The 27,634-nt window shown below is 40.5% G+C and overlaps 1 protein-coding gene across 2 annotated transcripts in view; it reads left to right on the top strand.

The window, feature by feature from the left end:
• The window catches only part of LOC124257510 (choline transporter-like protein 2), a 29,266-nt gene extending 1,695 nt beyond the window's left edge, over positions 1-27,571 (top strand). Inside the window, exons 2-9 of one of the 2 annotated variants that reach the window (XM_046691592.1) lie at positions 10,702-10,750; positions 11,293-11,366; positions 11,526-11,610; positions 12,354-12,439; positions 15,329-15,463; positions 17,346-17,409; positions 18,240-18,375; positions 18,722-18,744. In XM_046691592.1, coding sequence (XP_046547548.1) covers positions 10,702-10,750; positions 11,293-11,366; positions 11,526-11,610; positions 12,354-12,439; positions 15,329-15,438 — 404 coding nt within the window. In that variant the 3' untranslated portion in view covers positions 15,439-15,463; positions 17,346-17,409; positions 18,240-18,375; positions 18,722-18,744. Of the gene's footprint in view, positions 1-10,701; positions 10,751-11,292; positions 11,367-11,525; positions 11,611-12,353; positions 12,440-15,328; positions 15,464-17,345; positions 17,410-18,239; positions 18,376-18,721; positions 18,745-20,053; positions 20,139-23,962; positions 24,083-26,465; positions 26,602-27,464 lie in introns of those variants that run through there. The other variant, XM_046691593.1, reaches the window with a different exon arrangement.
• Positions 27,572-27,634: the final 63 nt, after the last annotated feature.

Below are 27,634 nucleotides of genomic sequence, written 5' to 3'. Positions count from 1 at the left end.
ACATTGCACTCATTGCAATAAAGAAGTTGACTATCCATCCAACTTGGTTTTCCTTCATCTTCACAACTTCTAAAATACCTCTCAAACAAGACATTTCAAACATATTTCATAGTGACATTTTAATAGATTTTATATGCAGAGATGCCAACCCTGAATCAAATGAAAGCAGAGTCATGCCGTGAAATATGCAGTTTCTGGGCATACTTAACCAGATAATACTTAATTCAAATGAACATATTTAAATGGCTATTTACTAACATTCTTTCAAACATTCTAAATTTATAAACATATTTGTATTTTCTAAAAAATCGGATTTTTTTATAGACAAATTGGAGAGTGGATTTTGGATTGTATAGTGATGTCGTATTTGGTTTTCAGGTGTTTGAGCAAATGTAGTGGGAGAGTCAAATGAGAAACTGCCAATAGGGTTTTGTTCTTTTGTACTGTAAGTAGTTGACATGTTATGGTGTGTCGTGATCCCTGATATATTGTGTTATGATAAGTCATAGGTTGTGTTATCACTTGATGCGTTGTGTTACGATACTGGTTATAGTGTGTGCTATCATACCCGTTACAGTGTGTGCTATCATACCCGTTACAGTGTGTTATCATACACAATATTGTGTGTGCTATCATACCCGTTACAGTGTGTTATCATACACAATATTGTGTGTGCTATCATACCCGTTACAGTGTGTTATCATACACAATATTGTGTGTGTAACACACACAGTAGTCATCTACCTGTTACAATGTGTTATCATACACAATATTGTGTGTGTGTTATCATACCCACACAGTTACAGTGTGTTATCATACACAATATTGTGTGTGTTATCATACCCGCTACAGTGTGTTATCATACACAATACAGTGTGTACTATCATACCAGCCATACATACCTGTTACAGTGTTATCATACACAACACAGTGTATTGTGTGCTATCATACCCGTTACAGTGTGTTATCATACACAATACAGTGTGTGCTATCATGCTATCCGTTACAGTGTGTGTTATCATTACACAGTTCACAATATTGTGTGTGCTATCATACCTGTTACAGTGTGTTATCATACACAATACAGTGTGTGTTATCATACCCATTACAATGTGTTATCATACACAATATTGTGTGTGCTATCATACCCGTTACAGTGTGTTATCATACACAATATTGTGTGTGCTATCATACCCGTTACAGTGTGTTATCATACACAATACAGTGTGTGTTATCATACCAGTTACAGTGTGTTATCATACCCGTTACAGTGTGTTATCATACACAATAAGTGTTGTGTACACTCCTACATAGTGTGCTATCATACCCGTTACAGTGTGTTATCATACACAATATTGTGTGTGCTATCATACCCGTTACAGTGTGTTATCATACACAATATTGTGAGTTCTATCATACCCGTTACAGTGTGTTATCATACACAATATTGTGTGTGCTATCATACCCGTTACAATGTGTTATCATACACAATATTGTGTGTGCTATCATACCCGTTACAATGTGTTATCATACACAATATTGTGTGTGCTATCATACCTGTTACAATGTGTTATCATACACAATATTGTGTGTGCTATCATACCCATTACAGTGTGTTATCATACACAATATTGTGTGTGCTATCATACCCGTTACAGTGTGTTATCATACACAATATTGTGTGCTATCATACCCGTTACAGTGTGTTATCATACACAATACAGTGTGTGTTATCATACACAATACAGTGTGTGTTATCATACCCGTTACAGTGTGTTATCATACACAATATTGTGATAGCACAGTGTGTTATCATACCCATTACAGTGTGTTATCATACACAATATTGTGTGTTCTATCATACCCGTTACAGTGTGTTATCATACACAATATTGTGTGTGCTATCATACCCGTTACAATGTGTTATCATACACAATACAGTGTGTGCGCTATCATGTCCGTTGGATTGTTATCATATCTATTTCAGTGTGTTATCATACATGATACAGTGTGTGTTATCAAGAGAAATATCATGCTGGATAATTCAGGATGCAGTTGCATTGAAACTAATTGCATGACCACTGATCACATGATGGGTGATCATAAATAAGTCACATATGATCACAGTAACCAGAGTGTACTCAGTACGGTTCACTTTGGATCTAGCTAAAGTAACACAATAAAACAGCTCTCTTGACGTTAACAGTGATATCGACAATGTCAACAGGTTTTTGACAAGGTCACAGATTGGCATGACCTGACACGTCTTAGACTAAGATCTACATACGATTTTCTGTGAACAAGATTAATGAGTTTTCTGTGTTTGAATGAGCCAGTAAATTTCACTTTTCGACTTACTCAATGAAAGCATACATGTTGTATACAGGGTTACATACAAGAGCCCATGTTTGTTGAGAAAATAGTTATTTGGGCATTTCTGTTTGTTTCAGGTAGCATGTAAATTTCCTTATCCAAAATATGTCGGCAAGATATACCTATATATGTAATTAGACCCTTCATGTTTGGTTTTGCTTGTGTTAAAAGGAATAGATTTGGTTGCAGAATTTCTGTTTCAATTCTTTCTTCATATTTTGGCATTTTTGTGAAATATGATAGATGTGTGAATAATTTAGGCTGATAAGATGACAAAGTTGGCATACCCCGATGTATTTCTGGAGTATTTGAGCAAACATGTTCACTGGTCAGTGACCTTGTATCTCACTTGGGTAAAATAGGTCTTCAGCAACCAATTCTTGTCATAAAAGGCGACTATGCTTGTCGTAAAAGGCGACTAACGGATCGGGTGGTCAGGCTCGCTGACTTGGTTGACACGTGTCATCAGTTCCCAATTGCGCAGATCGATGCTCATGCTGCTGATCACTGGATTGTCTGGTCCAGACTCTATTATTTACAGACCGCCGCCATATAGCTGGAATATTGCTGAGTGCGGCGTAGAACTAAACTCACTCACTCGCTTGTATCTCACTTCTTAGTCAGTGATGGTCAGATGAGAAATACAGCTGACCAGTTTTTGGAGTGATGTAATTTGGTTGGTGATGGAAACGCATTGCCCATTAAGTGGACGGTCAAGACATTTGAGTTGGTGGACTGAGGGTGGGTTGTATTACAGTGATGATAGTATCATGGCCAAAGTTATAATGTGATGGTTTGGATGGAAGGACGTCTGATTACTTGGACACTTAAGTGGCCTTAACGCGGCAAACTAAAGTTTGAGAACACATGTTAAAATTTTGAAAGTTGTCAAACCTGCGTTTTCATACGTCAAATACATGTTGTCAAACTTTCGTGTCATTTTAGCGCAATGTCACATCACGTGACAATTTCTTTGACTGCGATTGGTTGTTTCTAAACAACAAGAGTTTGACAACACGTCACACGTCAAACTCGAGTTTGACAACACCGAAAGTTTGATGGAAAAGTTGGTGAGAATAGAGACCGATCCTATTTCTCAACAATAGTTTGACAAAACTGAAATTGGTGTTGGTGGTGAGTTGTTGGAATGTTTTCACTCTCAAACTCGAGTTTGATAACATGTGTTGTCAAACTTTAGATTGCCGTGTGAAGGCTGCTTAATATCTTAGTTGCAGGAATCCACAAGTACACAGTACCCATACATGCACAGCAACCATTGTGATGCAAAAGAAATATTGTGGTTTTCTGAAATGAAATTGGTATTATGAATCTCATTTAAGAGGAAGAGGCAAATTATTTATGTTGTCACTGCTGATTATATGACCATTGTGTAATGATGTTTGCAGAATTAGATGAGGGATCAAAATTATTCTTTGGATTAGCACTCTTTGATTCTTAACCATCTGTATTATAAGTGACCTGAGGCACATCTAAACATCTGTACGAGTGGCCTGTGGCACATCTAAACATCTGTATGAGTGGCCTGTGCCACAACTAAACATCTGTATTCTGTGGCACATCTAAACATCTGTACCGTGGCCTGTGGCACAACTAAACATCTGTACATGGCCTCTGGCACAACTAAACATCTGTATGAGTGATTCGTGGCACAACTAAACATCTGTAACGAAGAGTGGCCTGTGGCACAACTAAACATCTGTACAAGTGGCCTGTGGCACAACTAAACATCTGTACATGTGGCCTGTGGCACAACTAAACATCTGTACATGTGGCCTGTGGCACTTCTAAACATTTGTGTGAGTGGCCTGTGGCACATCTAAACATCTGTACGAGTGGCCTGTGGCACAACTAAACATCTGTACGAGTGGCCTGTGGCACAACTAAACATCTGTACGAGTGGCCATTGGCACAACTAAACATCTGTACGAGTGGCCATTGGCACAACTAAACATCTGTATGAGTGACCTGTGGCACATCTAAACATCTGTACAAGTGACATGTGGCACTTCTAAACATTTGTGTGAGTGGCCTGTGGCACATCTAAACATCTGTACGAGTGACCATTGGCACAACTAAACATCTGTACGAGTGACCTGTGGCACAAATGAAATGTTTTCTCTCCTTCTGCCTCAGGTCTGAGGATGCATGGCTAGCGCCGAACCCCAAACCTATTCACACACCATTTAAGTCAAGACTTAAGCTCATTGTAGACCCTCTTTATTTATTGCTTATGGCCCAGTACACATATGCAGGGTAGCCACAGTGTTTTGTTGGTTACTAAGCAACAGCTATGTGGATCCAGGTTTTATGGAAGGGTCAGTGCCAGCCTTGTGTTGTTAGGAGCTGGGATCACTGATGTTGTTTACACACAAATTGTGACTGCAAGGAACTAATTTTATATTCGATGAGTCATATTTTCGTGATATCTTTTCAAGTAGAGTGGTGTGATAGCAGGGCTCCCACAGGTCAGGGAAAAGTCAGGGAAATTTGGCATTTCTCTGAAAGTCAGGGAAAAGTCAGGGAATTTTGATATGTTTTCAAAAGTCAGGGAATAGTCAGGGAATTTGGGTTTAAGTCAGGGAAATTTAGGGTTTTGTCAGGGAAAAATAAGAATGTCTACAGATTTATTTACAGATTTTTGTCATATCTATTTTTCTTGGTTTCCATGGAAACATATTGGAATTTGTCTTCAAAAATGAAGTTCAACTTTAAGTAACTGTCAGATGATTTGCTCTTTCATATTTGTATGGGCTGGGGGATTTGTCATCTTCTGATGACTCTTGTTTAGTATGGAAAAAAACACTAATCAGAGATAGTGATTAACAATAGATAATTGTTTGCCATTCAAACACATTTTGCTTCGTAGGCAACAGATCCACCTCTTCTAAAGATAACTATGTTAACAGATAATTTTCCATTCATTAGTAAACTGTTCCAAAATATTATAAATAGTATGATGGCTATGCTGGTTTCTTGCAAATTGTGAAAGCCCATATTGGCCAAAAATACCCGTATGTTTCATTGTTAAAGTACAGCATAGGTTTATAATATGCCCTATGTTCTGACATTTGCTGTTTATTCACAAAATTGAAAGTGGTTTAGTGATGTTCATAATCTAGTTGTCATGATTGTACTGAATGTAAAGTTATATCTTGCATGTTTATTCTTTCCAAATACACCTTTGATAATTACAACATTTTGTGATAATAAAGAAATGTGTTCCTGACTTTGAATGAAACAATTCAATTAAATCATTAGTTTCACATTTATGCTCTTTGTCAAAAGCCTTTAATATAAAATACAAAGATTTCAGATGATATATTACTGACTTCACCTGAGAATATATATTTGATGGTCACGGTCAAATGTATCTAATAGTATTATGTAACATTGTGGCAGGAGAGTCAAGGAAAATTTTCTTCATCACAAATATCAATGTTTTGGTTAATGTAATAAATTAACAAATATTGTGTGTATTTATGATATGTGTGAAGGAAATATCTTAACAGGGTGGTTAGGACTGACTGAAAGGGAGGAAGAAGGCCAGGTTTTACACTTAAATGGTCAGGGACAAATCTATACTTGTCAGGGAAAAGTCAGGGAATTTTGGCCTGCCTTGCTTGTGGGAACCCTGGATAGTAATGTTTAATAATATTTAACATGGTTTAGGTGAGAGAAAACACACAAGTCAGTTGAATTTCTGGAATCAAATTTTCTCATGTCTCCTTTTAATAAATAGCACTAGAATTTCAAGTTACAATGGAATAAACTGCTATATTTCAGCAATACAGAAAATGATATTTGTCATAAGAATGTTGACAGTGAGGACTGTTTTAGCATTGACTCGTCACAGAAAAATGACAGTTTTTATCAAAACATGGATAGTATTATACCATGTGACAAGCCAATGTGATAAACTTGATATCACTATCCAATAAATATGCAAATGAGTTCCACAGCTGGAACTATAGTTTTGATAAACTCTTATCAATTGAGAAACTTCTGTGTAGAATTTCTCTTCATACTCGTGCTTGTGAGTTAGTATTGATGTGAAACATTAATTGTAAATGAGATTATAAGTTAGATGATACAAAATAATTATATTATAATGAAACATGTTAAATATATTTGTTTCTGGCAGAAAAAATATTGCAATAATTTTTAAAGCAAATTACAGTGTACTTGTGCACGAATAATTGTGTGTCTTGTCCACGTTGATGCAACGTTCAATTTGGCTGTTGTATACCTGGAAACATGACCAGGTGTATCTGTGATATACATCCACGTTCATATGATCCTGGCAGCCCTAAGGGGGACAACCCCACTCAGTAAAATCGTGGCACCAGAGATTATTTTATATATATATATATATTTATACGACGCCAATATCCAGATCACCTGCTCAAAGGCTCTTGTTTTTCCCTCGATCATTAGATGTCAGTTTCAAACAGCACAATGTATTATCAATCTCAACTCCCTGGGGAGTATACAACTCTTGCGGCCACTAGGCACTCCAAGTTAATGTCGCTTTCCCATCCTTACGAGGTACCCATTCACAGCTGGGTGAACTGGGACACGCAGTCACTGTGTTTTGTCCAAGTTTACTGCAAGTATCTGTACCCGCAACTAGGCGTGTGCACGTATTCATGTGGTCACTATCTGCTCATATACCAACGATTCGTGGGTTCTTTAAAGTGCACAGGGTTGTGTACTGTACACTAGGGGTTGCAACAACACTGAGAGAGTCTGCACGCAAAGTTGACTTCAAGGTTTTACACCCGGTCACGGGTGGGCTTGATCCCGTCACCTCAAGCTTGTTGGATCACTAGCCTGGCGTCTTAGCCAGCTCGCCTACCACGTCCCATGGGGCACCCATGCATACCCTAGACGTCAGTTAAGTTTGAATGGTATAGGTTCTTACTGAAGACTATTCATTGTTGCTAAGCTAAACATTAAGCTAGATTTTTTTATAATCAGCTTTTCTAGTCGTTCGAGGATAACCTATTTACGTTAAGTACCTGTTTACAATTGGGAGTCAAGTTACTGGTGTATTAACATTCATATTGTTTGATTATATATACATCGTAGACAAAGTAATTTGTCTTGTTGGGAACGGGGGTATTTCCTTTGCCAAGTCTGAGTGACCGAATCTCAAGAGTGTCTGACTAACTTATGTTATGTTTGGGATCACACTTTCTCAGTAAAGTACAGATTCTAGGACTCTTCTTAATGATAATGATAATGATATAATGATAATGATAATGATAATGAATTTATATAGCACCTGCTTCCAAAAAGTATTTGCTCAACGGCGCTGAAGAAGAGAGTAAGAAAAGTCTATGAGAGGGATATTGTGAACAGGTGGGTTTTTAGAGCTTTTTTGAAAGAGTCTTTACAATTGATTTCTCTGATAATGATAGCGAGGCTTTTCTAGAGTAATGGGGCTGCAGCTGAGAAGGCTCTGTCACCCATAGTGGTCTTTTAGGTTGGCTGAGACAGAAGAAGGGAGTTGCTGGAACGGAGAGATCTGCTGGGAGTATGGAGAGTTACAAAATTCTTGGGAAAGTCATTATCGTAATTGCAGCTGTGTGTGAAGAGGAGAAGCTTGACATTGATTCTGAAGGATATGGGGAGCCAGTGAAGTTCTTCGAGGATGGGAGTTTGTTCTTGGCTTGAGTCCTGTCCAGGATTCGAACCCACTCACTCAGAGTATGGCATTGTGCATTCATTAAGACTAGTTTACTATTCAGGTGTTTGTCATCTATACTATTGCCCCAAAGACTTATTTTAGGGATAGGTTCTGTAGTATCTATTTCTCACAGTTCAACCCAGCCAAGGTTATTCACTTGTGAAAGTGTTGAGTTAAACTTTTACATGCCGATTAGTCAAAGCTGACTTAACTGGCTGTCTTTGAATGTTAGTAACAGGAATAGTAATAGTAATAGTCCGCTCATATGGCGGTCGTATCCAGGCGCATTGCCTGCTCATGGCGCTACGTACATTACTATCCCCGGTCATAGGACACTATCGTACTTAACGATACTTTTTCAACTCCCAGGAGAACATGCAGCCATGCTGCCTGTTAGGCGAATGAGCTAAACACTCACATTGCCAGCACATCCTCACGGGTACTCATTTTACAGCTGGGTGAACTGAGACAATGTGGATCTAAGTATCTTGTCCAAGGATGATGCCCAGAATGTGCCCACCTCGGACCAGAACCTAGGTGCCTCCACCGGGGATCGAAACCCGGGCCTTCAGTTTGATAAGCAGACGTCTTACCACTGCATACATCTTGTCAATATCTTGTCAGTATCTTGTCAGTATCTTGTCTATGGATCTTGTCAATATCTTGTCTATGCATGTTGTCAATATCTTGTCTATGCATCATGTCAATATCTCGTCAATATCTTGTCAATTCATCTTGTCAATATCTCAGTCAATATCTTGTCCATGCATGTTGTCAATATCTCGTCTATGCATGTTGTCAATATCTTGTCTATGCATCTTGTCAATATCTCGTCAATATCTTGTCTATTCATCTTGTCAGTATCTCGTCAATATCTTGTCTATGCATCTTGTCAATATCTTGTCTATTCATCTTGTCAATATCTCATCAATATCTCGTCTATTCATCTTGTCAATATCTTGTCAATATCTTGGGGCGGTGGGGTAGTCTAGTGGTTAAAGCGTTGGCTCGTCACGCCGAAGACCCGGGTTCGAATCCCCACATGGGTACAATTAGTGAATCCCATTTCTGGTGTCCCCCGCCGTGATATTGCTGGAATATTGCTAAAAGCGGCGTAAAACCAAACTCAGTCAGTCAGTCAGTCAGTCAATATCTTGTCTATGCATGTTGTCAATATCTTGTCTATGCATCATGTCAATATCTCGTCAATATCTTGTCTTTTCATCTTGTCAATATCTCGTCAATATCTTGTCTATTCATCTTGTCAATATCTCGTCAATATCTTGTCTATGCATCTTGTCAATATCTTGTCTATGCATCTTGTCAATATCTCATCAATATCTCGTCTATTCATCTTGTCAATATCTTGTCTATTCATCTTGTCAATATCTCGTCAATATCTTGTCTATGCATCTTGTCAATATCTCAATATCTTGTCTATGCATCTTGTCAATATCTCAGGCCAGAATCTTGTCAAAGCGTTGTTTAAGCTATTCTTTGGTTATTACTGCTTCATAGTCGGATGGATGAGAAAGCCGCAATAACTCGGTGCGCCTTGTGGCAGCAAGAGTTGTATGCTTCCCAGGGAGCTGAGATTGATAATAAGATGTGCCGTTGAGATTGACATTGAATGATCCAGGGAAATAATACCAGCGCCTTGAGCATGCACTAGTGCGTGGATATGTGCGCTATATAAATATCCATTAATAATAATAATAATAAAATATTTGTTTAGCTAATTTGCTTGTGTATATATCTGATTTTATCTATCAGTGACCATTGTCAGGGTCAATTGGTTTTTGCACTTTTATATTTGCCTTTTGATACAATTATTTACTGATAGTAATAAAAGTGTGGTCTTTCACCATATTTAAAATTATTACTTTATACTAGTTATACCAGTCTAAGTAAACTTAGGCTCAGAATTATTCGGTACACTGATATACTGCGTTTAACAAAACCTTGTGGAAGGTCGCGTCAGGTAATATTTTCAATTGACCAATCAGAATACAGCTTACAAATCGCGAAAGTTGACATTCGCACATACCTTTTGAACTTTTACCTCGAAAACGTTTTGTACCTGAATGATTCCGAATGCTATTTTTCGTACAATCGCTTCCGAGTGATGCACATGGAGCACGCCACAAGAGTGCGTAAACAGTCGCTGAAAATAGCGTTTTGTCAGTATTCAAGGATGTCAGCTTGCGCAAATATTAGCTAATGATAACCATGTCAACAGAAACCAAAAAGCGTATATTCTGCAGGTCATATATCTATGTTTTATGCAGGTTTTCATTTGTTGTGAGATCAGTGTTGGCGACCGGGGAAGAGAAAATACATTTTGTAAGTCCCGCGAACCCTAAATAGTAGCTGTTGTCTGACTGGTTAAATCCGTTTGGTCGACTCGCATTTGATTGGACGGTCATAGATCGCTCAAAGGTTACCTGACGCGACCTTCCACAAGGTTTTGTTAGACTCAGTACAGCAGTTTAACGAATAATACTGAGCCTAAGTTTACTTAGACTGCTAGTTCTACATGAGGTAAGGTCTGTGACAATTACTCCATCTCCAGACTTAGTTTTGGTTGTGAACACGATTCTGCTATTTTTATTTCTCAGGGCAAGCAAAGAAATTTGACCCCAACTTTAAAGGACCAATAAAACAAAGGTATGTGTAAACCCACATCAGTAAGATCTAAGTTCTCATGGTCGATGATGAAAAGTTCTCAAAGAATGAAACGCCATCTGTAACGTCCATGTTTTCCATTTTCCTTTATGGGATTTGTTGGTGCCATTCAAGAGATTGGCATTTATAATCTGTCAAGACAAATCAAATTATTTTAGAATTGACTTCAGTAAGTTTTGTTTAATAAGTTTTAAACATAAAAAGACTGTGGGCATAATGAATGAATCTGCAAAACAAAATATCGATGTCTTGGGACACAACAAACAGATATGCCAATGGTATTTCTGCTACCAGCTTAAAGTGTATATGTTTTTCACAGTAAAAAACAAATAATTTTCAGGAAAAGTGAACAGGTCTTGAGATTTAACCATAAACTTTACCAGACAGAAATTGAACATGGAATGTTACGTATTTGTTTTAAGATGACTAGAATTGATCTGCAGAAACTCTGATCTAACAACGACCATCTCTAACCCAATCACCACTGGCCTTTTTTAACCTCCCAATTTCTGCATTTTTTTCAGATCATGCACGGATGTCATCTGCTGCCTGCTGTTTTTCATCTGCGTCTTGCTTATGGCGGCATGTTCTGTGTTAGGTAAGGACCTTGTTCATGGACATACATTCTGTGTTAGGTAAAACTTTGGACTTTAAATTAAATTTGTAAATAAAGCTACTGATTCATATCGTCGAAAAAGAAAATTTATGTTTATTATGTATAAGTTTGACAGATGCATCAATGCTTCATCCCACACAGGCTATGTACGTGGAGACCCCATCAAGCTGATCTACCCCACGGACAGTGACAGTGACGGGAACCTCTGTGGATATGGGGACTATGCGTATGTATCACCATGTCTCAGATCAAGATGACATTTGTACTAAACTGACTGGTTGCTTGACATTTAGGAAGTACAACATGGACTGTTGGGCTTAAAGTAATTTTGAGACCGCCTCCGTGGTGTAGTGGTTAGAGCGTCCGCCCAGAGAGCGGAAGGTTGCGGGGTTCGATCCCCGACTGCGTCCTACCAAAAGACGTTAAAATATGGTACTTGTTGGTCCCTGCCTGGCGCTCGGCATTAATGGGTACAACGACGACTGGTTGGCTCGGAGTCAGTATAATGTGTCTGAGTGGGGTATTCATGCTTCACTGCGGCATGGTATCTGAGTGGGCTAGCACTATAAAACCAGCTTCAGCCTGGGCAAGTACAAGCAGCCGCACATACACATACATACGCATGCATGTCGTCATATGAGTGAGATATTCTCGAGCACGACGTAAAACCAAATTTCACCTCACCTAAAGTAATTTTGAGGACCCTTTTGAGAATTGCAAAATATTGAAACCAATCTCGTTTAAATCTTGGTTAGAATTAAGTTTCGGCAAGCCATGCTTACCGAAAGAGGCAGCTGATGGAATCGAGTGGTTAGACTCAGATTTGGTTTATTATGAGCATCACATCCCAAATGTATAAACTGGTGCTCATGATGTCAATCACTGGATTATCTGGCCCAGACGAGCTTATTTACAAACTGCTGTCATTTATATGTTGTGTTGAATAAAGCAGGAAATGTTGTATTTCAGATCCAAGCCCAACTTGATGTTTTTTCGACCTGCTGGGTGTGCTAAAATGGGAGTTGGTGTCATAACATTTGGCTGCCCCGCCTCAGGTAATCTCAAGGGGCATGGTCTGTACAGAGTTGTGTCCCTTGAGTAAACCAGGATCAGCAGTTTGTGGACTGACCATGCTGCAATGACCCAGGGCACACTCTGGTGGTGTGGCACTATATCACACCACACTTCTCAAATGCATTTCTCTCAATAATGCCAACTATCAGCCCTCGGGGAAGCTACCATATAATTTATTAAAAAAATAGTTATGTATTTAGATTACAATTTTAAGTTAAAAAGTTCGAATGAATTAATGCAACGTTGCATTAAATCAACTCTTGTGCCCTCTACCGGCTGAACGATATTTCAAGCGAACCCCACAGATTTATGTCCCTTGGAGAGCTCTTTACGAATATCCTAATCCCTGTGCACAACTTGTGATTGAAACCAGTTCGGCAAACACCGACAATACTGCACGCTACAGTATTCAATGTATGGATGTATTTACATACCATATATGACAAGTGTTCTCTGTTTGGAAGCTGTTCGCCTCGAAGTTTCAATTATGGATTTCAGACAAGTTGTAAGGGATTACAAGTCTTTTATTGCATCAATAGGAAGCTTAAGTGAGTGCATATGCCCCAATATATATAATATAGGCCAAAATATTGTCCAAAATGTGTGACATTGTGCCTTTACGCATAAAATATAACTGTGGTGTATAATGTTATATATCAGGAAAGTAATTTACAACTCGATCTCACAACAAACAAGTCAGTAATACAGTAATTTTTACAGTAACTAAACAAGACCTGAACCAGCTTTGACTTATTCATCACAGACACATTTACGCTCCACTTTCAGAGAATTTGTTTTTTTTCATTCTGTTTTTTTCTGGCTCCTAAAATATAAATTGGAAAACAAGTTCATGGGATTTGTACTGACCTGACTGATAGTCCTGGGCTAAATTAGGAAGGACTGAGTGTGTCCCCGGCCTATCAGGACGTTCATGAGTGTCTTTAAAGCTCCACTCATTGTGATTTATTGTTATATTGTTGTAGCGTATTGCAGAGTTTCGTCCTGTGCAGTTAAAAGGATGGCGTTATCACAATACTGTTTATACTTTCTGTTTGAAATGTCACTAAAGTAAACATCAAAAACAAAATGAAACTGTTCAAAGAGTAGAACTTGTCTACTTAATTCTTGAATTATTATTGTAATTTATGTAGAATAAACAAGAACATGTGCAAAATCATTTTATTACTCACCCGTTGAAGATATCACTGTTTAATAATTTTACAATGTTATTACACATTGTATAATTATACGTATGGCGTCAGAGTGATTTACAGTTATGGCGTCACAATGCTAATACCTCTGTCACAATAGTATTAGACCTTGCTTGACTCGCGGAAAGATGAGAGTCATCACACTTGTTGAATTCTTAGGAAAGAAGTACTTTGATCGATAATATTTTGCTAATGTTGGGTGAGTAATAAATAAAATACTAAACTATGTCCCGTGTAATACTATATTTATGAAACTCGTGAATGGCATTGGTATTTAACTCGCTTTCGCTCGTTAGATACCAAACCATTCATACGTTTCATAAATATGGTATTACACGGGACATCGTTTAGTATTCTCTATATATTAATGCAGCTCAGTATTACAATTTTGTAGTTTGTATGATGTAGATTTAACTTTGTTGTCTGTAACAAGCAGGAACTTGTCTTGTGTAAATGACAAAATATAGATTTTTATGTAAGTAAGAGGGCTCATGAGTAGGTCACGGCACTTCGCGAGACCTTAGTACTTCCGGTGACAAACAATGTTTCATACCCTTTTTGAATGCTCTCATGGTTGTCAGTTGACAGTAAGGAACCGATAATTCTTGCAGGAATAACAAATTTCCGATCTTACCATCCTCCAAATTAGCCAACTATTACGACTGTCAACAGCTGTGTCAGCCAAGGATGCACAAGAAAAAAAATGGTGATTTCCAAAAATTTCCAATTTGGAAATATGATATTTCCAAAAAATTCCAAAATTGGAAACATCATGTTTCCAAAAATTTCCAAAATTGGAAATATCATATTTCCAAGGCTTGGAATTTTTTGGAAATTTAGGTAGGATTTTACTACCACTTCTTTCAATTTCTCCTCAACCCAAGGATCTCCATGAGTGAATAGATATTTCACGCATCTTTTGTTCTGTTCGAGTTCTTATTGTTGATATACATAACGCATCTTGCATGTGACATATTTATTCATGAGAACTGCAGGAATAGGCCGTATTTTGATATTATCCATTTGTGCTTTATATTAATGTAATTGCTTCTGGCGCGTGAAGAGATACATTTTTGAAAGTTGCGATCATGTTTAAAGTAAGTGTTTTCTATTCACCATCCTATGCGATCAACTGGGAACAAATTCTATATAAAAGTATAACTTCACTCATCTGCATCCTTCTTGTTCTAAGTGTCAAAAATTGATATTGACTGTCATATTTGCCCCCTATATGGTTGTACACTTGGTCCGGTCTAGTGAAGTCATCTTTACGGTCATGTGATTTGGAACCAGAGCTGGTTCTTGAATATATGCTTGTTACTGGAAATCTAGTACTGGAAGTAAGATGGGCTCCGTGTCGAATGTCGCATGTTAACACTTGCAAAGGGAACCAGCTTTAGTAGTGGAAGTAGCGCATCACAAGACTTCCAGGCCCTATAATAAATTCCCAGTTCTGGTTCTGGGTTTGTCGGCAGTGATCATGGCTTTTCCAAAAACTGCTATAGGGGGAGCTAAATTTTATAAACGAACGCCCCCAAAATGGGCATGTCCAGTGTCGATTTTAGCTTCCTGGTCAGTGTCGTCATGGTGTAACTGCAGTGCTGGTCAAGACAACGCTACGGCCACTGACTGACGTCCTGCATCTCTGTCCTGATCTAGGTGTGTGTGACCAACTGTACAAGCACGTACTACGTATACCTGGAGACGCAGGCCCTGGAGACAGTAGCGGGGGGAATGCTAACGTCCGAGAGGAACAAGATGCTGTGTAAAAACAGCGTAGATCCCACCGCCACTGTAAGTATATAATCACTGACGGTTTGGAGAAGTTGCTTTGCTATGGTTAATTGTAACATATTGACACTATGAAGAATATGGGGTGTTGCGATACTTTTTTCCATGTGTATATAATGGACTTTAACCTGGTGCTGCCGAACAAGCAACCATAACACTATAACTATCAAAAGTCTGTGTCAAGATGCACCTTAGGCCAAGATAGTTTTGTACAACACCAATCAGAATAAAATATTCTTCAATGTCATAATAAAGCAAAGTTGTTCACAGATTTTAAGGGGTGGTGGGGTATACTAGCTGTTAAAGCATTCGCTCGTTCGCTGAAGGCACGGGTTCGATTCCCCACTTGGGTACAATATGTGAAGCCCATTTCTGGTGTCTCCGCCATGATATTGCTGGAATATTGCTAAAAGCGGCATAAAACCATGCAAGTTCACTCACTACATATTGTAAGGGACCGTTCATAATTTATGGCCTGGGGGTGTGACTCCCCTAAAATTTATAATGTAAAGTAAGTGCCCCACCCCAGCCCCCATGTCATGTACAAATCAGTGATGACTCCCCTCTCTACATGTGTACAAAATTTATGATACCCCCTGCCTCTCCAGAACAAAATGGGTGGCCATCTTAAAATCATTATCAACCCCCAAGCCATGTGCAGTCCCAAAATACACGGATACTGAATATCATGCAAGCCGCGTGTCACAGCTTGTCTGATCTGAGGGCTTGTAAAATATTTGAAGCCTTTTAGGGGGCTGTATGTGTCATATCATATTTAGGAGTGTTTACAATCTGCATTTGTGCATGCATATGATGCGCCTAAAAACCTTCAGACAAATCATAATAATCATAATACTTGCATATAACAATGTCCCAGATTTCCTACTGTTGTTTTTGTGTGTTTAATAATTAAACAAGTGGTCTGTGAAGTTTATATTGTTTATCTGAATTACTTAAGAATATTTTTTCAATTTGTTTTCATTATGGAGTTATAAACATTAAAAATTGTGTGCACACTTTGAGTAAATCTACAAGCTAACGTTTTATGTGAATACCTCAATGAAAGCTAAAAACTTTTGAAGTCATTTTTAAGAAATGCAGTTTCTCCTCTATTGGTTTTACAGTCACCCTGTTCCATATATTACAGACACGTCCTGTTTACGCAGTGGAATTACTAAATTAATTTGTGAACGTGAAACGTGAACAAACGTGCTTAACTAAATGGAAAATAAACAACCTTCTTGCCACTCCGACTACCAAACTAAATATGATACTTTTGCCACTCCGACCACCAAACTAAATATGATACTTTTTCTAAACTACATGAACTAAATAAGCTATCTGCTAAGATACACAACTATAATTCTAAATTGTTTAGTATCTATACTATGCTCGAATATGGCAAACTATTTGTGTAATCTAACGACCAGAGTCTCACTGATCCCAATTGTCGACCATTCACTTAGCCGTCAGAAACCTATCTGCTCGACTCTGCAAGTGCAGAAAGTGACTGCACGAGGCGTTACGGTTGCGTTTTGATGCAACGTTCATGGTTCTTGTAAAGATGTGTTTTGGCTATCAGATAACTAAAAACCAAAGAAACTAAATTTCTCTCCAGAACACGTCCTATAAAGTGCTGTCCAATCAGAATGAAGCTTACTTGTTTCAGAGATAGGATATCTTATTGGCTCAAAACCCACACATCTTTGATTTGATTGGTTGGTCAAAGTTCACAGAGACCTGACCTGACCTGACCTGACCTGACCTGACCTGACCTGACCTGACCTGACCTGACCTCCTTTGTGAGCTACCCAATGAGAGATCTGATTGTATCACACTGCTGTTTATACTCCGATATTAAATATAAGTTGTATTTGTGTTCCAGTCGGACCTACAGACTCTGATAGACAACCAGGACTGTGCCCCATACTATGTGGAGAATACTGCAGGTCAGTCTTGACCCATGTCTTAACTGACCGCTCAGTTCACCTATTTCCCCAAATAATTGTTGAGTATTTGTATGTCCATTTATATAGCGCAAACTCCACACCAGGTATACACATAGCACTAAGTCACATGACTTATTCCATCTGGTAACCATTTTTCTGCTGGGTGAACAGAGGCAAGTTTGAACAAACTCACTTGCCTAAGCCGAGACCACATGTATCACATGTGCTTCGTTGTCGGGAAGGACTGAAGTCCTAGACACTCTCAGGAGTCAAGCTGCCATTGAAACGGTCACCCATCCAAGGACTCTCCGCGCACAATGTCGCTTAACTTCAACTGATTTGTGACCTGAGCTCTGTGCACAGGACCACACGCCGTCAGGGCCCTTATTCTTGAAACGTTCGTAGCCCTAAGAATTCTTAACTTTGATCGTAGCCAATGTGTTAAGAATGGGCTTCAGAAGTTAAATGGCGTTACAAATGTTTTAGAGAATAGCTAGCCAGGACCACATTTAGGTCTTACATCTTGTAGCATTAGGGGCAACAGATTTATGTTTGAAATTTGGGTCAGTAAAATTTGAAACCCATCATTTAAAAGAATATTTTTCTAAAAACAAAATGGCCTACTGTGTGAAATAACAAACTTCAAAATTGTCAACTTTTCATTTCTCAATGCTCACACAAGCACTGATGGTGATTTCTTCGTGAGTACATCCTGTGTTTTTGGCTGCCAGGAAGACAGTCTAGGATGTTTTTTCTGTAAATTGATAGTTTTGTTTAGTGGTGATAGTAAGTATATAAACAGAGTTATCCTTTTTCCTCTTTCTTGACAGTGATTGGTCGTTGCATACCGTCCATATTTGGACAAGTCGCAGATCTTGCCTCTGACCTCACAACCTCAGGAGGTTATGCTCTTCAGGCAGCGGATGGCACCAATGTCACTGGGAACGCCCTCGACAGCGCCAGCTAGTGAGTTGTTCAGACCTATTGTAATTCTGTTAAGACTCTAACTTTACCATGTAGTAATCATAGCACGCTTACTGTCTCTGATACTAGTGACAGCTCCTGGGCCACTGTGCACAAAGGGATCTTAGTGCAATGACTTCAGTGAGTCCATGTTAAGGTATGGGAGTTATGATCAGCTTAACGCTAAGATGGCTTTGTGCAACTGGGCCCAGACCTCGGCTGTTGATCCAATATATCTCAAACTCAGGTTAGATATTGCTGGTTTTGACGTTCATGATATCATTCGCAGGAGTGTGTTGTCCAATGTTAAGTGTAGGTTGCTGTCATACAGCTGGACTGTCTGTTACAGCTACTTGGCACTGTTCTACCAGTTCTGTCTGTTACAGCTACTTGGCACTGTTCTACCAGTTCTGTCTGTTACAGCTACTTGGCACTGTTCTACCAGTTCTGTCTGTTACAGCTACTTGGCACTGTTCTACCAGTTCTGTCTGTTACAGTTCTGTTCTGTTGTTACAGCTACTTGGCACTGTTCTACCAGTTCTGTCTGTTACAGCTACTTGGCACTGTTCTACCAGTTCTGTCTGTTACAGCTACTTGGCACTGTTCTACCAGTTCTGTCTGTTACAGCTACTTGGCACTGTTCTACCAGTTCTGTCTGTTACAGCTACTTGGCACTGTTCTACCAGTTCTGTCTGTTACAGCTACTTGGCACTTTCTACCAGTTCTGTCTGTTACAGCTACTTGGCACTGTTCTACCAGTTCTGTCTGTTACAGCTACTTGGCACCTGTTCTACCAGTTCTGTCTGTTACAGCTACTTGGCACTGTTCTACCAGTTCTGTCTGTTTTACAGCTACTTGGCACCGTTCTACCAGTTCTGTCTGTTACAGCTACTTGGCACCGTTCTACCAGTTCTGTCTGTTACAGCTACTTTGGCACCGTTCTACCAGTTCTGTCTGTTACAGCTACTTGGCACCTGTTCTACCAGTTCTGTCTGTTACAGCTACTTGGCACTGTTCTACCAGTTCTGTCTGTTACAGCTACTTGGCACTGTTCTACCAGTTCTGTCTGTTACAGCTACTTGGCACTGTTCACCACCAGTTCTGTCTGTTACAGCTACTTGGCGCTGTTCTACCCGTTCTGTCTGTTACAGCTACTTGGCACTGTTCTACCAGTTCTGTCTGTTACAGCTACTTGGCACTGTTCTACCAGTTCTGTCTGTTACAGCTACTTGGCACTGTTCTACCAGTTCTGTCTGTTACAGCTACTTAGCTGCTGTTCTACCAGTTCTGTCTGTTACAGCTTCTTGGCACTGTTCTACCAGTTCTGTCTGTTTACAGCAGCTACTTGGCACTGTTCTACCAGTTCCTGTCTGTTACAGCTACTAAGCACTGTTCCCTACCAGTTCTGTCTGTTACAGCTACTTGGCACTATTCTACCAGTTCTGTCTGTTACAACTTCTTGGCACTGTTCTACCAGTTCTGTCTGTTACAGCTTCACTTGGCACCTGTTCTTACCAGTTCTGTCTGTTACAGCTTCTTGGCACTGTTCTACCAGTTCTGTCTGTTACAGCTACTTGGCACTGTTCTACCAGTTCTGTCTGTTACAGCTACTTGGCACTGTTCTACCAGTTCTGTCTGTTACAGCTACTTGGCACTGTTCTACCAGTTCTGTCTGTTACAGCTACTTGGCACTGTTCTACCAGTTCAAGGAGTACCGGGAGCTCAGATACAAGGGGCGTTGTGGCTTCATGGTGGATGCTGTTAGTGTGAGTACTGTGCTCAGGACATCCGGACTCAAAACATTGCTGCCAGCTAAAGAGATGTCATCTGAGTGTGGAAAGTATGACTGTCTGACCAACTCTCTGACTGTGTATATTAGCGCCTCTGACTGTGTATAACAAACTCTGACGAGTGTATGACCAACTCTGACTGTGTGTGACCAACTCTGTGTATGACCAACTCTCTGACTATGTATGGCCAACGACCTGACTGTGTATAACAAACTCTCTGACTGTATGACCAACTCTAGTGTATGAGCAACTCTATGTATGACCGGCTCTCTGACTGTATGACCAACTCTCTGACTGTGTATTTTAGACTCTGATTGTGTATAACAAGCTCTCTGACTGTATGACTAACTCTGTGTATGACCAACTCTTGTGTATGACCAACTCTCTGACTGTATGACCAACTCTGTGTATGACCGCACTCTATGTATGACCAACTCTGGGACTGTATGACCGGCTCTATGTATGACCAACTCTCTGACTACTGTATGACCAACTCTATGTATGACCAGCTCTGTGTATGACCCACTCTCTGGCTGTGTATGACCCACTCTCTGGCTGTGTATGACCAACTCTGACTGTGTATGACCAACTCTCTGACTGTGTATGACCAGCTCTCTGACTGTATGACCGGCTCTATGTATGACCAACTCTCTGACAGTATGACCAACTCTGTGTATGACCAACCATCTGACTGTGTATGACCAACTCTGTGTATGACCAACTCTATGTATGACCAACTCTCTGACTGTATGACCAACTCTGACTGTGTATGACCAACTCTGACTGTGTATGACCAACTCTGACTGTGTATGACCAACTCTGTGTATGACCAACTCTGACTGTGTATGACAACTCTCGGACTGTATGACCAACTCTGACTGTGTATGACCAACTCTGACTGTGTGTATGACCAACTCTGACTGTGTGTATGACCCACTCTCTGACTGTGTATGACCAACTATGACTGTGTACATGGCAACTCTGACTGTGTATGACCAACTCTCTGATGACTGTATATGACCAACTCTGACTGTGTATGACCAACTCTGAGTGTGTATGACCAACTCTGACTGTGTATGACCAACTCTCTGACTGTGTATGACCAACTCTGTGTATGACCAACTCTCTGACTGTGTATGACCAACTCTGTGTATGACCAACTCTCTAACTGTGAGTGGGTGGGGTGGCAGCCTAGTGGTTAAAGCCTTGGCTCAAATCGCGTCCGAAGACCAGGGTTGAATCCCCACATGGGTACAATGTGAAGCCCATTTCTGGTTTCCCTACTGTGAGTGTTGCTGGAATATTGCTAAAAGCGTAAAACCAAACTCAGTCAGTCAGTCAGTCTGACTGTGTATGACCAACTCTGTGTATGACTAACTATCTGACTGTGTATGACCAACTCTGACTGTGTATGACCAACTCTGACTGTAATGACCAACTCTGTGTATGACCAACTCTGACTGTGTATGACCAACTCTGACTGTGTATGACCAACTCTGACTGTAAGACCAACTCTGTGTATGACCAACTCTGACTGTGTATGACCAACTCTGACTGTGTATATGACCAACTCTCTGACTGTGTATGACCAACTCTGACTGTGTATGACCCTCTCTGTATGACCAACTCTGTGTATGACAACTCTGACTCTGTATGACCAACTCTGACTGTGTATGACCAACTCTGACTGTGTATGACCAAGTCTGACTGTGTATGACCAACTCTGTGTATGACCAACTCTGACTGTGTGTGACAACTCTCTGACTGTAGGACCAACTCTGACTGTGTATGACCAACTCTGACTGTGTATGACCAACTCTGTGTATGACCCACTCTCTGACTGTGTATGACCAACTATGACTGTGTATGACCAACTATGACTTGTGTATGACCAACTCTGACTGTGTATGACCAAGTCTGACTGTGTATGACCAACTCTCCTGACTGTAGCTATGACCAACTCTGACTGTGTATGACCAACTCTGACTGTGTATGACCAACTCTGTGTATGACCAACTCTCTAACTGTGAGGGGCGGTGGGGGTAGCCTAGTGGTTAAAGCCTTGGCTCGCCACGCTTGAAGACCAGGGTTAGAATCCCCACATGGGTACAATGTGTGAAGCCAATTTCTTGTATTCCCCGGGCGGTGATGTTGCTTGGAATATTGCTAAAATGGGCGAAAACCAAACTCAGTCAGTCAGTCGGAGTCTGACTGTGTATGACCAACTCTGTGTGACTAACTATCTGACTGTGTATGACCAACTCTGACTGTGTATGACCAACTCTGACTGTAAGACCAACTCTGTGTATGACCAACTCTGACTGTGTGTATGACCAACTCTGACTGTGTATGACCAACTCTGACTGTGTATGACCAACTCTCTGACTGTGTATGACCAACTCTCTGACTGTGTATGACCCTCTCTGTGTATGACCAACTCTGTGTATGACAACTCTGACTCTGTATGACCAACTCTGACTGTGTGTGGCTTCCAACTCTGACTGTGTATGACCAAGTCTGACTGTGTATGACCAACTCTGTGTATGACCAACTCTGACTTTGTGTATGACAACTCTCTGACTGTAGGACCAACTCTGACTGTGTATGACCAACTCTGACTGTGTATGACCAACTCTGTGTATGACCCACTCTCTGACTGTGTATGACCAACTATGACTGTGTATGACCAACTATGACTGTGTATGACCAACTCTGACTGTGTATGACCAAGTCTGACTGTGTATGACCAGCTCTCTGACTGTATATGACCAACTCTGACTGTGTATGACCAACTCTGACTGTGTATGACCAACTCTGTGTATGACCAACTCTCTAACTGTGAGAGGCGGTGGGGTAGCCTAGTTGGTTAAAGCCTTGGCTCGATCACGCCGAAGACCAGGGTTCCGAATCCCCTGCCACATGGGTACAATGTGTGAAGCCCATTTCTTGTGTCCCCCGCCCGTGATGTTGCTGGAATATTGCTAAAATGGGCGTAAAAACCAAACTCAGTCAGTCAGTCAATCTGACTGTGTATGATAACCAACTCTGTGTATGACTAACTATCTGACTGTGTGACCCAACTCTGACTGTGTATGACCAACTCTGACTGTATGACCAGCTCTGTGTATGATGAACTCTGACTGTGTATGACCAACTCTGACTGTGTATGACCAACTCTCTGACTGTGTATGACCAACTCTCTGACTGTGTATGACCCTCCCGTGAAGGACCAACTCTGTGTATGACAACTCTGACTCTGTATGACCAACTCTGACTGAAATGACTAACTCTGACTGTGTATGATGACTAACTCTGACTGTGTATGACCAACTCTGTGTATGACCAACTCTGACTGTATGACCAACTCTCTGACTGTGTATGACCAAATCTGTGTATGACCAACTCTGACTGTGTATGACCAGCTCTCTGACTGTGTATGACCAACTCTCTGACAGTGTATGACCAACTCTGACATTTAATATTTGTATGTGGGCCGATGGCCTACATACACACTCTTTTGAATAAAGAATTGTATTGTATGACCAAGCTAAAAGAATTGAAGTCGTTTTAAGAAACACTGGTGCAGTTTCTCTTCAATTGGCTGCAATCACCCTGTTCCATTTATTACAGACATGTCCTATAAAAGTACTGTCATCAAATCGAGATAAGGCTTACCTGTTTCAGAGATAGGATATCTTATGAGGCCAAGCTAAAAAAATTACCTGACAGTGTATGACCAATTCTGACTGTGTGTATGGAGGCCAGTTCTGTTTGCATGACCATCTGTTTATGTGTGACAGGGGCCTGGGAATGGCGCATGCTGGTTGCTATGATCTGGATTAGATCTTGCTCGCGTTGGCTGGCTGGCATCATGGTGTGGGTCACTATATTTGCTCTCCTTGGGCTCCTCCTGGGATTCTGTGAGTATATATCTTCACTGGGAGGAAGGAATATATGTTGGGGCTAATTTCAACAGGTTCAGCTACATATGGTCTAATGAGGCACAATATCATCATGTGTGCTTTTCTCTATTATCATGGTCTGTGAACATCCTTTCAAGAGGAACCCTCATTTCAAGTCTAAGAGTTTGCAGACCAGTTTTCAGATTTAATGGCAGTGATTAGCTATCCAGATATTTTCTCAAGATATATCAAGACTCAGGTTTTAACCTTTATCTATGAGTGAGTGAGTTTTAGTTTTACACGCTTTTAGGATTTATAATATAACATTTCCAGCAATATCTTGGCAGGGGACACCAGAAATGGGCTTTACATATTGTAATCTATATGGAAATCGGGACCACCTGGCTACAATTCTCTGCCCGTAGATTTCCTTTACCTATTCACTAGTTCAGCGCATCCTACTCTACAAAGTAGGAACATTAGAGTTCATGAGATATAATGGTAATGAGTAGACAAGCCTTATGGATAACAACTTCTTTTTTCGGTGGAGTGCATTTCTTGTACCATTGTCAAGCAGGCCATTCCTATAAATTCAACAAAAGTCTTCAATGTACTTCCTACTACTAAATGCCACTCAGAAAGAGTATAATGAGAGAATTATTAAAGACATCTGAGATTATCCAGATTCTGCCTGAAGGGTTGCCTCGGTGGAGTCTCCTTGAAGGGAGGTAACTCTGGCACATACATTAAATTGGTCACTAATTTTGGCAATGTGACATGTCTCTTGCCTCGTTTACCAGTTTATCATGATATTAGGCATTTGCAACATGCAGTAAAGTTATACTATTGATATAATGTTATGTTGCTACCCACTTCTGTGAGGTTTTTGCAGACCCTATTGTCCTAAAATAAAAAAGTTGTTTAACAATCTATCATTAAAATATTGACACAGTTCACTATTTGTTCACGAGGAGGAGTGCAAAGGGACAACCAGGTGTTCGAGAAGCTGCGTTCACAGACAAAGTTATTTATTCATTAACCTGTGCTCGCGCCCGTCTCCATCCTGTTCTCGAACACCTGGCTGTCCTTTCTCTTGCCTCCTCCCTCTAGAACAAATAGACCAAAATTGTGCAAAAAAATCACAAAGTGGGTATGATGTTTTGATTATGATCAGCGTTTCATTGAGTGTTTTATGTTTATTAGTTTTCGAGTTAGGTGCAATTCATCGGTCCACTTTTGAAGTAAGCGGACTATAGTTGTAGCGATTAAGGGGTAGCCTAGTGGTTAAAGTGTTCTCTGCGTCACCCTAGAAGACCGGGTTTGATTCCCCACATGGATTTACAATGTGTGAAGCCCATTTCTGGTGTTCCTGCCATGATATTGCTGGAATATTGCTAAAAGTGGCGTAAAACTAAACTCACTCACTGCAGTATGTGTCATTCAAGAAGGATTTTTACCCACTGTATATTATAAGGAAGTCAGTCTGTCTTAACTGTTAAGTGTGGTACATGATACATAGAATTTTAGATGGCAGTTTTCCAGTCTTAAACACATATTCCTGAGCAACTCCGACCTCCGGCTTGAGGTGACCACCCCTGACTTCAGATGATACTGCAGAAAAAGATGGTATCATCATATGTTATAGCATACTGGTCATGTAATCTTGCGCGCGTTTGGTCAAGTTAAGCTTTCTTACCATTTGAATGTAAATGTTTGCTCTTAGTGTAATTGGGCCTAGGAGTAGCCTAGTGGTTAAAGTGTTTGATTGTCATGCCAAAGACCCAGTTAGATTCCTGCATGGGTACAATATGTGTGAAGCCCATTTTGGTGTTCCCCGCTTGCATTGATATTAACTGGAATATTGCTACAGGTGGCGTAAACCCAACTCACTCACTCACTCACTCACTCACTCACTCACTCACTCACCACCACTCACTCTGACCGCCTCGTGGTGTAGTGGTTAGAGTCCACCGGGCCGGAAGCTGTGAGGTCTCGATCCCGAATCAGGCGTCATACCAAAAGATGTTAAGATATGGTACTTGTTGGTCCCAGCCTGGCGCCGCATTAATGGGTGCACAAGGACTGGAGTGGCCTCAGAGTCAGTATAATGTGTCGAGTGGAGGTATTCATGCTTCACTGTGGCATGGTATCTCCAGTGGGCTAGCACTATAAACCAGCTTAAGTCTGGGCTAGTACAAAGCAGCCACGACATACACATACACCGCATGCGTGCGTCATATGGCGAAATATTCTCAAGCCGCGACGTTAAGCCCAATTCCACCACCTCACTCCTCACCTCACTCACCTCACCTCACCTCACCTCATTCTCACCTCCCTCACCCTCACCTCCTCACCTCACCTCCTTGTCCACCTCACTCTTATTCCCTGTCTTTGTTTCAAGCAACATGCTACAGCTATTCAGGAAATTACTATGAGTTGAAGACTCGCGAACCCACAACATCCACATATGGCTTCTCACCATCTTTGCTGCCAACTTCAACTACTTTCTGTCCCTACAGAAAACATGGCTAGCTTCGGTAAGTTTGACAGTTTGGTTGGGCAGCATAGTGGATTCAAAACGTTCAGCTCGCCAGCTGAAGACCGGGTTTCAATTCCCACATGGGTACAATGTGTGAAGCCCATTCCTGGTGTCCCACGATAAGTGATGTTGCTGGAATATTGCTAAAAGCGGCGTAAAAACAAAACTCACTCACTTTATCACCACCCCTAAACACAGCGCATGGGATGCACATGCTTGCTTATAGTAGCCCATTACGTGCATGGAGTTTCATTCTTGATTTAAACAGTTTTTCAAGAAGGTCAGTAGACTGAGACCATTTGGAATTTTGATCATCTTTTAAGTCACACAGTTGTTAGTGTTTGTTAATAGCAGTTTTGGTTTGTTTGAAAATGAAAATCGTACACATGCAAATTTCACGTCACAAACCATATCATCTTTCAAGAGCAATTACTGTACAAACAACTATGGTCATAAGGAAGTGCAAGTGGTGATGCACCCTCAAAACATTCATTATCACATCATATCAACGTTGATTGACTCTGATATATCTCCCAATTCTTTCAATAAATAAATTAAACATGAAGTTCCCTAGGTTTTTCTGAAGAATATATTATCAAGAAAAGAAGGATGCGTTATGCGTTAAGGGTTAAAGTATTAGCTTAGCTCATGAACAATATTGGACTGTAAATGTCGAGTCTTGACCAAAGAACCCAGTGATTGAGGTCATGAGCATTAGTCCATGTAGTTGGGATATGCATGAACAAAAGTCTGCAAGCCTCCGCTATTACTTAGTCATCCATCCTCTTACGACAAGTGTTGGCTGCTGAAGGTGAATAGTATCCAGTATCGTCATTGTTGTGTGTATGTTGCTTGTTTCAGGGGTGCATTTCGGCAAACCATCACCACCATCTACCTTCTCCTTATCTTCTGTCTGTGTACCAGGATCCGGAGCTGGCCATCCAGCTCATCAAGGGGAGGCTAGCAGGTGGGTGATGGGGGAGGGGCACACACCGTGGGTGGTGAACCCCTTTCATTGGGAGGTGGGGGGT

This window comes from Haliotis rubra, unplaced genomic scaffold (assembly GCF_003918875.1).
Source record: "Haliotis rubra isolate DU_JTF1 unplaced genomic scaffold, ASM391887v1 Scf663, whole genome shotgun sequence".
Classification (NCBI taxonomy): domain Eukaryota; kingdom Metazoa; phylum Mollusca; class Gastropoda; order Lepetellida; family Haliotidae; genus Haliotis; species Haliotis rubra.
Note: the sequence above shows the minus strand (reverse complement) of the source record. Positions and strands in the feature narration are given on the sequence as shown.